Source organism: Scylla paramamosain, unplaced genomic scaffold (assembly GCF_035594125.1).
Source record: "Scylla paramamosain isolate STU-SP2022 unplaced genomic scaffold, ASM3559412v1 Contig33, whole genome shotgun sequence".
NCBI lineage: Eukaryota > Metazoa > Arthropoda > Malacostraca > Decapoda > Portunidae > Scylla > Scylla paramamosain.
The window spans coordinates 390,001-406,611 of NW_026973698.1; the positions used below are offsets into that span (position 1 = coordinate 390,001).

A 16,611-nucleotide genomic window follows, 5' to 3' on the forward strand; every position below is an offset into this window, starting at 1 on the left:
AAAGTGCGACAGATATAACGCTTTACTGAACTGTGAGCAGGAGAAATATCAGTTAAGTAGAATTACTGTTTTGTTTTGTTGCATGATGTGAGATTATTCTGTGAAGTTTTTGCGAAGTTTAGCTCTACTTTTCGTTATTTTTATTGTGCAGAATAAGTGCACGAGAGACAGAGAGAGAGAGAGAGAGAGAGAGAGAGAGAGAGAGAGAGAGAGAGAGAGAGAGAGAGAGAGAGAGAGAGAGAGAAAGAGAGAGAGACTGAAAGGAAAACTAATTTACTCACAAAACGAACAAAGCCAGACTCCCTCTCCTCCCTCATCAGAGACACAGGAATCAAGTGATGACGAAGACAAACTGAAGAATGGTGATGAGTCAGCGGCCAGCACTGCCAACACCACACTCGCCAGTCAGGTTCGTGATACAAGCAAGACTTCAACAGCAAGAGTGTGACTAGACCTTTTACCTTTATACAGCAGACTCATTGGGTCGTTTTCTGGGGAGTGTTGAGGCCTGTGGTGGAAGCCTCGGAGATCCCAACCATCAGTATTCGCATGGACAGGTGGTGCTTACTTTGATTTCTTCTTATTATAATTTGATAGACAAAATGAAAAGTGACGCTCTTGAGAAAACTGAGATGCATGGCGTGTGTGAGGTGGAGGCTGGCGACGCCCCACACGCCAAGCCGCTGAAGGTGAAGGTTTCGGTACAGAAGCGTGGCTGGTGGTGGCGCTGCGTGCCGCGAGCCTCCTTTAAGCAGGTGGCGGTCTTCCCCTTCCACGGGGAGGAGTACTACATGACAACCCCCAAGACCTACACCTCAATGCCGGCAGCCATGGACATGGGCCGCCTGCTGAAGGCGCGCCACAGGTCAGGGGACGCCCTGGTCAAGATCGTTCTGACGCACAGCCAAGGGAAGGTCGTCACCTTCAGGCCGGTGGCGGACTTCATGCGGCGGCTGGGCAAGGGAGAGACCGAAGACTTTGTTTTAGGCCTGACCATTGACGATGGGAACACAAAGGCGCCTGAACAGCAACACAAACAAGACGACGCCTGTGAAACCAATGAACGGAAAGGAATGGTGGAGGAGAACACTCCCTGGGTTGGAAAAATGTGTCCGAAGTGTCCGCTGTGCACACTGCCGTTCTGGGACCTCCTGCAGGCCTGGGAGCCTCTGCCAGTGAAGCCACCGACCGAGATGGACACCTACGTGGACATCCTGTCGGCGGAATGCACGGTGCTTAAGACGGAAGCCAGGGTGCTGGTGAAGGAGAAACAGAGCTCCGTCTCAGAGCTGGCTGCCCTGAAGGCTGAAATGGCACGGATGGAGCAGGAGATGGACCGTCTTGAGGCCTCGTGGGCCAGTGACCTCATGGAAGAAGGTGAAGGAGAGCCGAGTCTCGAGCTGGGAGGAATGGAAGAGGAAGATTGCGGCTCCAGGAATGAAGAGGAATGGAGGGAACTGCTTGGTGATTACAGTGCAGAAGAGAAGTCCTACGAAGATTGCTTCACTCTGGATGAAGGGCACGAACACTGGAACAGAGAAGATTGTAAGGAGGAAGGCAGTGACGGGGAGAAGGAGGCGGAGGCGGAAAGTGATGAGCACACCCAGGAATGGAAAAGGCATGAGTCTAACCCCAGCATGCACCGCGCCCTCTCGCTGCTGCGGCGCCACAACGCCCCCCACTGAGGCGCCAATGGAAAACATAATATAAGGAAGAAAATTGAAAAAAAAAAATACAAATAAGAAAACAAAAAAAAAAAAAGATATAGTCTTAAGTTTACGTAGTTAAGTAGTACTAGAAAGTGAATCAGAAGAAACATGAAATATAAAATAAGAAAATTGAACAAAATATGAAAAAAAAATTAAGAAAATACAAAAAAAAGTTCTAGTTGTAAGTTTACGTAGAGTAGAAAGTAAAACAGGAGAAATATGAAAAATAGAAAATAAAAAGAAAGAAAAAAATAGAAAATACAAAAAAAGTTTTAGTTGTAAGCTTACGTAGAATAGAGGAAATATGAAATATAAATAAGAACATTAGAAAATACAAACAACAAAATTTAAAAAAGTTCTAGTTGTAAGTTTATGTAGAGTAGAAAGTAGAGAAGAAATTAGGAAGAAACTTAAATGGATAAAAGAATACTCATAAGGAAATGATAAAAACGTTCTAGCTGTAAGTTTAGAGTAGAAAATAAAATAGAAGGAATATAAATTATAAAAAGGAGAGAGAAAAAAAATTAAAAATACAAACGAAAAAATTATTTGTCTACAGTGGAAAGTAAAATAGAAAAATAAAAAAAAATAAATATATAAATAAAAAGATCTATTAGTAAGTTTAGGGTAGAAAGTAAAACAAGAAAACAGAAAAAAGAAAAATATATAAATCAGGAAAATAAATGAAAATTCAAACAAAAAAACAAATGTTTACACATCTATGTTGTTAGTATAAATTCTAATTGTACGTTTAGAGTATAGATAATGGAAAAAAAAATATATATAAAAAGATATATAGATAAAAATCAAAACAAAGAAGGTGCTAGGAAACGTCTCAATGTTTTAATTGTATGCTGTATTAGTTAATTGTATGTTGTATAAGTAAGGTAACAGTAATGGTCTATGGTAGTTGTAAGTTTACAGTTTAAGTTCAACACACAACTGGCAGCAAAGGTGGTGGTGGTGGTGGTGGTGTTCCTCTGGACAGGGGTGTTGCTGGATCGGGGAGAGCAGGAATGGTCACCCTCCCTCAGCTGTGTTGTCTTGTTCATAACAACACAACACTAACAAAACGTATATTGGTAACAATTTTCGTCACATTAACATTGTTTCACCATAACGTAATATTCCCGTAAATTTATTGCAGCTGAGCAATTGGCCTCTGTTAGACTTTTTTCTTATTTTTATAGTGGTGGTTATCTTACTACTACTACTACTACTACTACTACTACTACTATTGGCAATGATAATAAGGATAATAGGAAGAGCTTACGGCCTTCCAGGCAGCAAGGCAGATCCCCTCACAGTGACGCAGCACACGGCGCGTGGTCTGCTCGCACCAAAACAGAATAAAGCTGGTAATGTTCCAGAAATATTTCAGCCATCATCTGAGCCGCGGTTTGTTTGCATGTTGAGGTGCAGTAAGTAATGCAGGCTTGATTCAGAATGGTGCCAGCACAACCGCCACTCCACGGAGGTTTGCGAGGGGAAATGTTTTGATGAGGCGACTCCAAGACGAACACAGTGCCTCAGCCTCCAGGATGATGAAGCGTGAGTTGTTGTGCGACCAGTGTTTGTGTGTTACGAGGTGTGCCGTGTGGGAATACAGTGTTGCTCAGCACTGCGTGTGTCAAGGCAGCACTGCATTGGTGGAGTTGTTCATGAAGGAGCAGTAATGACCGCCAGTCACACCAAATGTGGCTTCTTAAAGAGATAGTCAGAGGGAATATCATGACTGCAATTATTTTGTTAGAGTAAATATATCATATTGGAAAAACTGCTGCATGGACTCTTGTACAACGCCAGTGTGGACCCGCGATGCTGAGTGTGGACATGGCCTCACTGAGGCGTGGAGTCTTGTACTATACCAGTGCAGAGCCACGATACTGAGTGTGGACGCGACTTCACTGAGGCGTGGAGTCTTGCACAACACCAGTGTGGAGCAGCTATACTGAGTGGACGCGGCTTCACTGAGGTGTGGAGTCTTGCACAACACCAGTGTGGAGACGCGATACTGAGTGGACGCAGTTTCATGGAGGCGTGGATCGTGTGGCGCGTTGTGCTCTCCTAGAACACTCATTCAAGGCGAGGTGACCTGCAGCTCTATTCTCTCTCTCTCTCTCTCTCTCTCTCTCTCTCTCTCTCTCTCTCTCTCTCTCCACAGCCTCGCGTCATCCGGCACTCGCTCATCCATGTCCAACACTGGTTCTGAAATTTACAGCTGATTTTTTCCCCCTTTAATGTTCGCATTTTGCTTTTCGCCATCGTTATTTCCACCCTCCTGTTGTTTTGGTGATGGCGGTGATGCCGATGGTAATGACAATGTAGGACACGGACTTTTTACGTACAAACACGAGGTACTCAAATACTGGTGGTGAAATACTGACTAAATTGCAATACATTGTATTGGAACTCAGTACTAGGGATGTAGTAGTTTACAGTTCAAGTATTTTCTCGAAGAGAAATATTGCGAAAAAAATTTAGCTATCTTGCAAGTTGGTGACTGAATAGTTTTTCGATTTTTGGTAACGCCGGATTCTCTTTCCTCTGTCACACACCAATGTATAAATTAGTTGTGTTCGAAGGGAATTTTTGTCAGACATTTCGCTTCCTTCACCTCGGCAATGGAGGCGCTTATTGGTCCCAAGGGAACAGCGAGCTTCATGCCGAGGTCTTCAGTAATGCAGCAGTGACCCTTGAAGTGTCTCTCTGACACACATAATCTCTGCAAGATAGACTCATGTACTGCAGTGAGCTTCCTAACTCTTGACCCTGCAGTGGAATGTCGGCTTCTGAATGAAGACACGACCGGTAGATGTATCAGCCTTGCCTCCCATCCCCAGCAGGAGGAAAAGGCGCCGCGCGGACACAAAGTAATCTGGTCAAACAGTGGATGAGAGGAATGTCGCCCCTGCGTGTGGTGTATGCCAGGGTCGCCGGTGTGCCGCGGTGTTACCTAGAGGTGATTCATGCACGAGTCAGGATTATTGCTCGCAGGAGATGTGGCGTCCTTATTTCGCAGCGGAGAACGTGCGCTTACCAAACACGGGAGAAGCATCCTTGTTTTATGTGTGAGTGAGAGAGAGAGAGAGAGAGAGAGAGAGAGAGAGAGAGAGAGAGAGAGAGAGAGAGAGAGAGAGAGAGAGAGAGAGAGAGAGAGAGAGAGAGAGAGAGAGAAAGGCGGGAGGATGGGAAGGGAAGAGAGGGATGGAATGAGGAACGAGGAACTAGGGGAGGAGAAGAGAGAGGAAGGGTTCAAGGGCAGACAGTCAGACCCCAGCTTGCCTCTCTTTGGCACAAAATCCTGAGCAGCTTGACGCCAGATCTGTTTGAAGTGAAGTAAGCAGCGACGCTCCCTCAGAGTTAGCGGTGGGCGGTCCAGCTTAGCGAGTGTGTGGACTGGCACGGCGCGAGGCTGTCTGAGAGTGTGTTATCCTGCCTCACGTTGGCACGCAGCGAGTCTGTCTGAGAGTGTTGCTTTTCCTCATGCTGGCACGGGCTTAGAATTACCAGGACTCTGTAATGGGGAGCTACTCAGCCGCGTCCGTGAAGTGGGATCAGCTGAAGGTCTAACTCAGGCTCAAGTCTGGGAAAGACTCCTCCTCTTCCTTCTCCTTCTCCTCCTCCTCCTCCTCCCGCTCCTGCTACTCCCCCCCTTCCTCTCTCTCTCTCTCTCTCTCTCTCTCTCCTCTCTCTCTCTCTCTCTCTCTCTCTCTCTCTCTCTCTCTCTCTCTCTCTCTCTCTCTCTCTCTCTCTCCCTCCGAGTGGCGGCGATCCACCTCAACAAGTGTGCGTGTTTGCACAGCGTGGATCTGTGATAGGCAGTGCTGTGCTGCCTCACGCCGCCACTGCCTCAGGATTGTCTGGGCACTGAATAGAACTGTGATTCGCGAACTGTGAGTCGCAACTATCACCAAAGTGTGCCGCCTAACTTTCCTAGATGTGTTGGTCTTCTTGAATCTGTGCCTTTTTAGCAGGCCTGCACTACATTGACTATAGGGTTGGTGCGCTGTCACTCCAAGATTTACCTTTACTGCTTCAAAAAGCAACAAATTTTTGAGAACCACTGAATCAGAGGCCGCTTACCCTCGTTTGTAAAGTGGCGTCAGTTGTCTAATAACTTCACACTCTCGAACTTTGTTAACCACTGGGATTTGGAAACATTCGCTTGCTGCATTTTTTTTTTTTTTTATGGGTTAAGGGAATTCCTTTTACAACGAAGACACAAACATAATCTTCTCTGCCCCTCGAGAAAGCTTCACCTCCCCGCGACCTTTTGACAGGCGACGCAAGGGGAATGTCTGCCGCGATGCTCGGCTAATTTTGATTGTTGATTTTTATGGCCAAGACACTTGTACGCGTCCTCATCCAACTTCTCTGCCTGCTGTTGCTCCTCCTCCCTTGTCCTGCTTTCCATCGCGTCTCTTTTCCTGGTACTCCTCTTGTTCTTCTATGTCCTATAAATTATTCTCTCTCCTTTTCCTTTGTTTAATATGTTCTTTCAATTTTGTTTTCGTTATTTTCCTCCATTTTCTCGTAGTCTCCTCCACCACCACCACCACCTCCTCCTCCTCCTCCTCCTCCTCCTCCTCCTCTTCCTTCTCCTTGCCTTCTTGGTTCTCTCTCTTGTCCTCTCCGGCGCAGTAACACACGTACTTTATATTCTGATGCAAGCAGGACCTTCCATGTTTTCTATTCAGAAGTGAGACATTTAATCTCCACACCGGATGGCGCCTCCGTTGTTTCTTGTCCTGCCACAGCTCCGCGTCATGCCTGTGTTGTATCCCAATGAAGGAAGTACTCTGTTCTCTTCACAGAAGTGACAAATTTAATCTCCACACAGGGCGCGCCTCTGTGGTCGCGGTCTGCCAGAGAAGCTAGACCTAATTGTCATTTTTTGTACGTAAGAGGGGCATTGGCCAAAGGCTACAAACACGTAGAAAAAAAAAAAAGCTCACTTAGAAAACTCTTATTTACATACTCTTCTGTCCCTCGTGTAAGTGGTAAAGAACTGTGAAATTGTTTCCATTACCAGTTAACTTTGACGTAAGGCAAGAAATCCTCTCTTCCTTGAACTCTTTGTTGACGTGTTGTCGGACAGCTGGCTCTCTTTCATCTTTCTTCTGCACCATAAACAGTTCTCCTCCTCACGCATCTGCTTCACATCCTACCGAGTTTTGCTTCTCGTTTTCAGGCTTCTCTTCCTCCTCCTCCTCCTCCTCCTGTTCTACCATTTTCTTTCTAGCATTCATCCACCATTTTCCTTTATCATACTATCTACTTTCCTTCAAAAGTATTCTGCACACACAAACACACACACACACACACACACACACACACACACACACAAGACCGACCGACAAAAACAAACAGAGACAGAAAACCCAGGCAGTCCCATAAGACAGGGAATAAAAGTATATTTTCACCACCAGTGCTTGCATATGAAATTGGCCTCGTTATGCACAGAGTTACTCCTTTAAGGGGATCCTCCGCTCTCTCTCTCTCTCTCTCTCTCTCTCTCTCTCTCTCTCTCTCTCTCTCTCTCTCTCTCTCTCTCTCTCTCTCTCTCTCTCTCTCTCTCTCTCATGCATATTGCCCCTTACTCTCTGTTATTCCGTGTCCTCACTTCCCTTCCCTTCATTGATATTCCTTGCTTTCATCCTTCCTTCCTTCCTTCCTTCCTTCCTTCTTTCCCTCCCTCACTCCCTCATTTCCTACCTTCCTTTCTTCCATACCCCTCTGTTTACCATTTTGTTGCCAATATCTCTCCTTCCCCCTCTCCTCTCCCTTCCATCCTGTCATTCCCTTGCCTCCCACCTCTCCACCTCCCCTCATTCCCTCACCCCCTCCCTTCCTCTCTCCCTCCTCACCACACACACCACACAATACCGTCCCGTGTGGTGCAATTTCATGAGATGTGCCGGACACAATACGCCTCTACATGACCCACTTCACACACACATACACACACACATACACACACACACACACACACACACACACATAAACTGAACCGCACCCCCATGAACTGGAGGGATGAGGAAGATCGGAAGAAGGAGTGGAATAGACGGGAGGATGACGAGGGTAGGGATGTTGGAAGACACGAGAGGGGCGAAGAGGAGAGAAAGAGGAGGATGAAGATAGGAAATATATGGAGTAAAAAAGGAAGAACAGTTACAAGCAGGTACCCAAAATACCTCCTTTAACCCGTAAAAGCCTAAACACGTACAAATTTCATATCATGTATTAATAAAAAAAAAAAAAGGGAGATGAGAAGAGGATGAGGGAGTAAGGCCACTTATGAAATGCCTCCTCGTGCCCTCGCCACAGTCTGGGAGAGGCAAAGGTTACTGGCTGCTAGAATAACAACCGCATTACTTCTAAACAAACGTTATGAGAAGAGAATGAGTTGTCACTGGGAATAATGAAAACTGAGAACACGTCATGAGAAGTGTTAATGTAATGCTATTGGGGATAATGAATAAAATATTTACAAACTGCTATAAACATCTCTCTTTTCCTCTATTCCCTAAACATGGATAGAAAATAAACCTGCCTAACCTAATCTAACCTAACTTATTTACAAACTGCTATAAACACCTTTCCCTTTCTTTCTCTCTCTGTCTATTCTCTAAACATGAATATCAAATGAACCTGCTTAACCTAACCTAATCTAATGTAATCAATCCTAATCTTAGCCTAACCTAACCTAACCTAATCCAACCTCACCTAATGTAACCTAACCTAACCCAACCCAACTTAACCTAACCCAGCGTAACCTAACCTAACCTAACCTAACCTAACCTAACCTAATCCAACCTCACCTAATGTAACCTTCTAGTGATCTAGGTGGAAGCCGCCAGGAATGTGAGAAGAGAAAACCGACAGGTAACCGTCAGCAGTTGCAAGTCCTTTAATCTCTTAACTCGCCAGAGATAGAGAAGAGAAAACCGACAGGTAACCGTCAGCAGTTGCAAGTCCTTTAATCTCTTAACTCTTTTTGTTCACCAGCTAAGGTTGTATTTATAGCCACTTGTTAGACTGGTTAAACTCTCTCTACTTTATTTAACAAAAACATGAACATGTACACAAGAAATACTGAACATAAAAAATGATTTACATAAAGATATGGACAAAGAGAGTGAATGTGTGTGTGTATGTCTGTGTGAAGAAAGGAGTAATATGATGTATAGAAAAGACGTGTAACGTATGTGTCGAAAAGCGTGCACAGAATGTGTATGTATAAAAAAATGAGGAAGAAGAGATGAAAGACGGAAAATCTGTGCAGTAGAAAGAGAACGGGAGGCTGAAAACATATAAGAGAAAACGGAGTGCTTGGAGCGGTGACTTGTGTTTACATTACTGGTTCTGAGAAGCGCGTAAGTTTTAGTGTACCCTGAATATGAGAGAAAATGGGATGTTTCTATGGCTGACTAGATTATTTGCTACATAACTTCCCCCGAGTGAGGAGGCACGACGAACGATACGTGCTGCTTAGCTGTGGCGCGTGGTGCTGAAGGCGTGGCCGGCGATGTCGGGTCGTGAGGTGCCGTCGGGGTGTGCAGGATGTAGGCGGGCTTGACTCGGTCTATGGCTATGACGTCAGAAGAGCCGTTTCTGTTGATGGTGATGTTTTTCCTCGTCCTGCGGAGGACCTCGAAGGGGCCTTCGTAGGGGCGCTGTAGTGGTTTACGGACAGCGTCAACCCTGACGAAGACGTGTGTGCAGTCTTCGAGATCCTGGCTGACGAAGGTCTTGGCGGGGTGCGTGCGAGGTTGCACCGGCTGCAGGCTTCTCATCGACTCCTTAAGACTGCTGGCGAAGTCTTGGACGCTGCAGGGGCCGGCGTCGGGTGAGCTGGTAAGGAGCTCGCCAGGGAGTCGAAGAGTGGTGCCGTATACGAGCTCGGCAGAAGAGTGGTGAAGGTCCTGCTTGAGGGACGTCCGGATGCCGAGGAGGACGAGGGGTAAGGTGGCGTTCCACTTCTCGCGTTGGTCGCTGGAAGCCATCAGTGACGACTTCAGCTGGCGGTGGAAACGTTCCACTGTAGCGTTGGCCTGAGGATGGTAGCTGGCAGTCCTGTATCGTCGAATGCCGAGTAGTGTCATCAGTTTGTTCCAGACACTGGACTCAAACTGGCCGCCGCGGTCAGAAGTGAGGCTGACAGGAACACCGAAGCGTGAGATCCACGTGCTGATAAAGGCACGTGCAACGGTGTCAGTGGAGATGTCAGTCAGCGGTGCAGCTTCTGGCCAGCGAGTGAAGCGGTCGACACAGGTGAGGATGTAGCGGCAGCCGTCGGAGTGAGGAAGAGGGCCAACGAGGTCGATATGGACGTGTTCGAAGCGTGTGGAGACTGGCGTGAAGGTGGCTGTAGGGGAGCGTGTGTGTCGCGTCACCTTGGAGGCCTGACAGGTGGTGCACCTACGTGTCCAGTCTCTCACGTCCCTTGTTGATGGCGGTCCAGATGAATCGGGACGTCATCATGTGTTGTGAAGCTCTGATGCCAGGATGTGAGAGGTCGTGCAGCTGACGGAAGAGTGGATACCTGTGCCGTTGAGGCAGGTATGGTCTGACGGTGTTGGTCGAGACGTCAGCGTAGATGTGCACTTGAGTGCCTGGTAGCTGTACTCTCTTCATCTGTAGTGCGGCGTTTTCTTTCAGTTGCTGCAGCTCGGCGTCAGCGGCCTGATCGGCAGCAATGGCGGCGTAATCGATGAGAGAGGTAGATGTGGCACAGATGTTGCGTGACAGGGCATCGGCTGGGGCGTTATCTTCACCTTTCACGTAACGGAGGTCCGTGGTGAACTGAGAGATGAAGTCTACGTGGCGCAGTTGACGTGGTGAGTAGGATGACTTGTTCTTGATGAAGGTGCTCGTCAGCGGCTTGTGGTCAGTGTAGATATGAAACTGACGTCCTTCGACAAAGTACTGGAAGTGCTTCAATGCCTTGTAGATGGCGAGGAGCTCTTTGTCGAAGGCGCTGTACTTCTTCTCGGCAGTGTTGAGTTTCTTGGAGAAGAAGGCGACGGGTTTCCAGGCACCGTCGATGTGCTGCTGTAGCACTGCTCCAACTCCGGTGTCTGAGGCGTCGTGGCGATGGAAGTAGGGGCGTCTGGGGCAGGGAAACTGAGCGCTGTGGATGTGAGCACCTTCCGGGCAGCGAGGAAAGCGTCCTCAGCTGCGGGCGTCCAGGCAAGGGTGACGGACTGGCCTCGTTTGGCTGGCTTCACTAAGGCGTAGAGAGGCTGGAGGAGGAGCGCGCATCGGGGAATGAACCTGTTGTAATAGTTCAGCATCCCGAGGAACTGCTTCAACTGGCGCTGAGTTGTTGGCTTCGGGAAATTCTGGATGGCAGTACAGCGACTTGCAGTTGGGGTGAAGCCTGAGGAGGACACAGTGTGGCTGAGGAAGTCGACTGAAGGCACGCCGAACACGGACTTGTCGGCGTTGACCTGGATGCCGTAGTCCTTCAGACGAGTGAAGACTTGCTCGAGGTGTTGGCGATGAGCAGCGTCGTCTGGGCTGGCAACAAGAATGTCATCGACGTAAGTGAAGCAGAACTGCAGTCCTCGCAAAACTTCGTCCATGAAGCGCTGGAATGTTTGAGCAGCGTTCTTGAGACCGAAGGGCATCCTAGTGTATTCATATAGTCCGAAGGGCGTGATTATGGCCGTCTTCGGTATGTCCTCGGGGTTGATGGGGATCTGATGGAAGGCCTTTACGAGGTCGATCCTGGAGAAAATTGTAGAGCCGTGCAGTTGTGATGAAAACTCCTGAATGTTAGGCACTGGATACCTGTCCATCTCGGTGCGGGAGTTTAGGGCTCTGTAGTCCCCGCAAGGGCGTATGTCACCGTTTTTCTTGGGGACGACGTGAAGCGCAGACGACCAGTTGCTGGAGCTTGGGCGGATGATGCCTTGCTGCATCAGAGACTCAAACTCGGCCCTGACCTGTTTGTAGCGTTCTGGTGCTAAGCGACGAGCCTTGGCGAAAACAGGTGGTCCGGTGGTCTCTATGTAGTGCAGGACGTGATGTTTCACTGGCTGCGTGGCTGAGTATGGCTGTGTTAGTGTTGGGAAACCCTTGAGGATGGCGGCGAAGGGGTTATCTCGGCAGACTGCGGAGATTCCGGTGCTCTCGCCAGGTGCCGTTCGGCCACGGGTCCGCAGGGAGGTGAGACGATCCAGCAGCGTGCCATGCTTCAAGTCGACTAAGAGGTCGTGGTGGCGTAGGAAATCGGCGCCTAGGATGGGTTGGGTCACAGCTGCTACGTAAAAGGTCCAGTCGAAGGAGCGGCGGAGGTTGAGTTCGAGGTGTAGTGTCTGCCGCGCGTACACAGGGATTTTCGAGGCGTTGGCTGCATAGAGGTGCGTGGTTACAGGCAACCTCTTCTGGCTGTCTGTGGCAGGCAGGACACTGACCTCAGCGCCGGTGTCGACGAGGAACTTAATTCCGGTGCGTCGGTCGTAGACGTGAAGTAGCTGTGACTTGGGCTGGCGGATCGTACGCGCCGTGAACGTCCGCCCGTTTAGTTTGACGCCGGGGTGGTGTTGTAAGTGCAGGGTTGGGTGCACTTAATGGCCTCGCTACCGAACCTGCTGTGGTAGTAGCAGACGCCCGGGGTGCGTGTAGTGCTACGCGACCGAGAGCGGTAGCGAGGGCGTCGAGGTGACGGTGGGCGGCGACGCTGGCGGGTATTTAGTCGTTCCTGCATCGCGCTGACCTGCAGGGCCAGCTGCGACACAGTGTGGGTGAGTTGCTGGACGTCTGCTGTGTTAGTGACAGTGGCGACTGAAGACGGTGGCGTTGCCGACGGAACTGTCGACATATAGTCGTCAGCCAGCTGCGCGAGGTCTGGCGCAAGGCGTTTGAGGACGGCTTGCCTGAGGTCGTCGTAGGGATTGTCCGAAGAGGGGGCTTTCGCGATGGCGTCAGAGACTTGCAAGAGGACCTCGGGTGGCAGGAGAGTGCAGGCGTGAGTGAACTGTTTCAAGGCCTCAGTGATGTTGTTTGCCTTGAAGTTCAGCTCCAAGATGGTAAACCACATGTTGGGGTCGTGGCTGTTGAAGGCTGGAGCCCTGGGAGGGGGAGCTGGGGAGGCGGTGTCCGGTGGAGCCATGGCCGTTTCTTGTTGCTGGCGTGCGATGGGGCCTGGTGGCTTGTTATGCGAGTCGTGGAGCAGGGTGTAGTGACGCCTGTCGGCGAGGCGCGGGTTCCTCCGGCGCCAGGTGCCAGTGAGAGGTGGCAAGGGACGCCTGCTGGGCGCCACTGTGCAGTGATGGTCCTAGGCACGTACTTTACCGCACTCGCACTTACGGCTTGGAACGCACTGCCGTGAACGAAGTGTGTAGTCTGTGTGTGTGTGTGTGTATGTGTAGGTGTTGGTGTCTGGCACACGGGGGTTGGTACGCGCTGATGCACACTAGGGAGTTTTCTAGGGGCAGGGGTTAACACACACAGGGGGAGGGTGGACGACGGGGGAGAGGGGAGGGACGGTCGGGAGCACTAACACTTTGGTGGGGGAATGTTGCAGGGAACGCCGCCCTGTTGTCGAGCGGAAGACGGGAGTACCGGTGCAGGGGGCGCCGCCCTGTTGTAGAGAAGCGAAATCAGGGCCAGTGGGGTCACGGCCGGGTGGCGGTGACCGTGCGTGGTGAGCCGGAGAGGTGTTGCTGCTGCTGTGGTGGTGATGGAGGCTGGGCAGCAGGTGTGGCAGGGGTGGCAGGTGACCAGGCAGCAGGTGGAGTTGGCGCGGTGGGTCACGGCAGCAGGAGAGGGAAGGACCTGGTGGCGGTGGTGAGGCGGCAGGTGAGCGTGGCCTCAGTGGCCTGGGTGGCTGGCGAGGCGTGGTGAGTCACAGCTGCGAGAGAGGGTGGCTGGTGACTGGCGAGGCAGCGGCGGTGACCACGGTTGCTGGGCTGGGTGACGGTGTGTGTGTGTCACGTGGCGGCTGGCCGGGCTGGGTGGCGTCGGTGGGTCACGGCTGGGCCAGGCTGGGTGGCGGTTTGGCCGTGGTGGTCCGTGTCAGGCGGGGGCTGACCTGGGCGAGGTACCTATAGCTGTGGCGACGCTATAGTGCTAAAGAACCTGGGACACAGCATTGGTGGAGCTGGCCACTACGGTCTAACTCCGAGTCACCATTTCTAGTGATCTAGGTGGAAGCCGCCAGGAATGTGAGAAGAGAAAACCGACAGGTAACCGTCAGCAGTTGCAAGTCCTTTAATCTCTTAACTCGCCAGAGATAGAGAAGAGAAAACCGACAGGTAACCGTCAGCAGTTGCAAGTCCTTTAATCTCTTAACTCTTTTTGTTCACCAGCTAAGGTTGTATTTATAGCCACTTGTTAGACTGGTTAAACTCTCTCTACTTTATTTAACAAAAACATGAACATGTACACAAGAAATACTGAACATAAAAAATGATTTACATAAAGATATGGACAAAGAGAGTGAATGTGTGTGTGTATGTCTGTGTGAAGAAAGGAGTAATATGATGTATAGAAAAGACGTGTAACGTATGTGTCGAAAAGCGTGCACAGAATGTGTATGTATAAAAAAATGAGGGAGAAGAGATGAAAGACGGAAAATCTGTGCAGTAGAAAGAGAACGGGAGGCTGAAAACATATAAGAGAAAACGGAGTGCTTGGAGCGGTGACTTGTGTTTACATTACTGGTTCTGAGAAGCGCGTAAGTTTTAGTGTACCCTGAATATGAGAGAAAATGGGATGTTTCTATGGCTGACTAGATTATTTGCTACAACCTAACCTAACCCAACCCAACTTAACCTAACCCAGCGTAACATAACCTAACCTAATCTAACCTAACCTAACCTAACCTAACCTAACCTAACCTAACCTAACCTAATTACAAACTAGTATAAACATGAATATGAAAAATTAGTATCCACCTTCTGACACTGGCCTGCTGCTCTCTCTGCGCCTCGCCGACAGGGAGAAGGAAAGGCGGGGGAAGGGAGGGGGGAGGCGGGGGAAGAATGGGACAAAATATAATAGTGCTAATACAATAATCCTACTTATCCATAACAAGCTTTCTGTAGTCTCCTTATTTTTTTACGTTCTTATAGAGAGACTGTCACGTGTCACGGAGCCTACTGGCTCCGTGCAGCCTCCCTTGTGTTCGTGTGTGATACTGCTTCGTGTTTAAGGACATATTCTGACACTTTTAAGATAACACTGAACTAAAATAAAAGTATTACTATCCATCTATACACCAGGCTGGCAATCCCACACAAGGTGGCCCAGACAAGGCACCACACTGTCTTCAGCCTCTCTCCTCTCATCGCCGCAGTTTTTGCATCCCTCGCTATCTTTTACCGGGTCACTTTAACTGTTCTTCTGGTCTTGGTAACTACATGCCTCCCCCGCTCCTATGGCCTCGCTGCACAAGATTTTCTACCTTCTCTCACACCTATTCTGTCCAAGAGTTAACCAGTAATCGTTCATCCATTTTTCTGGTGAACTCTGGAACTCCCTGCCTGCTTCTGTATTTCCTCCTTCCTTCATTCACTCTCCTAGCTCCGTCTGCCCCGGTGGAAAGATTGTCTCGTGCACCACAGCACTACACCTCAGCCTTAGTACAGGCGGCCACACACACCCACAGCAAGGCCCCACACTATACCGATAAAAAGTATTACTAAAAGAATGAGGTAATGTTACAATTAAGAATATTATGTAAACACGAAATAAGGAGCTGTACTCACTCTAAGACAGGTGTGACAGCAGGTGTGGGGCGAGTTACCTGTATGGAGAGAGAGAGAGAGGAGAGAGAGAGAGAGAGGAGAGAGAGAGAGAGAGAGAGAGAGAGAGAGAGGTGTTATTAGAATTATGGATGGCACACACACACACACACACACACACACACACACACACACACACACACACACACTAAACCACATCAAACGTTTTACATAATTATTTATTGGTAGACTATGTGATAGATTATGTGACAGATGGCGAGGACAAGGAGGGAGAGAAGAAAAAGAGTGAAAAAGAAAAGATGAATGAAAAAATCAAAATTTTATTCATTTTCTTACAGGCAGATAGACAGAGATACAATAACAGACATTCATACACACAGACTGAGTGACAAAGATACAGGGTGATACAGATATTGAGATATGTATATACAGATGCACACACACACAATAACTACTACTACTACTACTACTACTACTACTACTACTACTACTGCTACTAATACCTTAACCATTGCAACTCTAACTGAAAGAGAAATATAGATAAATAAAATAAAGGAAAATCAATCTTTTTTTTCATTTACCTGAAACTTTTTTCATCCATTGTTGCTTCGAAAGCGAAAAAAAAAAAAGTTAGATGTTCCTTCAGATTTTCAAAAGTTTGTGAAGAATATTTATTGTTCGGAATTGTGTGTACCTAACCTAAGTCACCTGTGTGTGTGTGTGTGTGTGTGTGTGTGTGTGTGTGTGTGTGTGTGTGTGTGTGTGTGCGGTATTCAGGAGTCAAGCAAAATAAGAGTTTAATGTAAATGTTTCAGGAATGAGATGCACAACTTCTTACTCAGGTGAATATATATGTAAATGTGTTGGAAATGCAAAATATTCAAAGTACCCGCTGCTTCTCGCTTCCTCAAAAAATGTAAAAAAGAAATAGAGACGGCATTAGTGAATAGATTTCTCTTCATTTCCTTTAAATTTATGAGGAAGGAAAGTCAGAGAGAGAGAGAGAGAGAGAGAGAGAGAGAGAGAGAGAGAGAGAGAGAGAGGAGAGAGAGAGAGACATGTAAACAGAAACGCAAATACAGAAAGATTAAAAAAAAAAAAAACAGACAGACAGACATACAGATAAATATACATACGCAGAAAGACAAACAAACATACATACATACAGACAGACAGCCCAACAC

The 16,611-nt window shown here is 48.3% G+C and overlaps 1 protein-coding gene across 1 annotated transcript in view; it reads right to left on the reverse strand.

Annotated features, from left to right (window-relative positions):
• LOC135097834 (uncharacterized) overlaps window positions 1-16,611 on the reverse strand; it is a 127,846-nt gene that overhangs the window by 61,487 nt on the left and 49,748 nt on the right. The window contains exon 5 of the mRNA XM_063999905.1: window positions 15,431-15,468. Within this exon, the coding sequence (XP_063855975.1) occupies window positions 15,431-15,468 (38 nt within the window). The remainder of the gene's footprint in view (window positions 1-15,430; window positions 15,469-16,611) is intronic.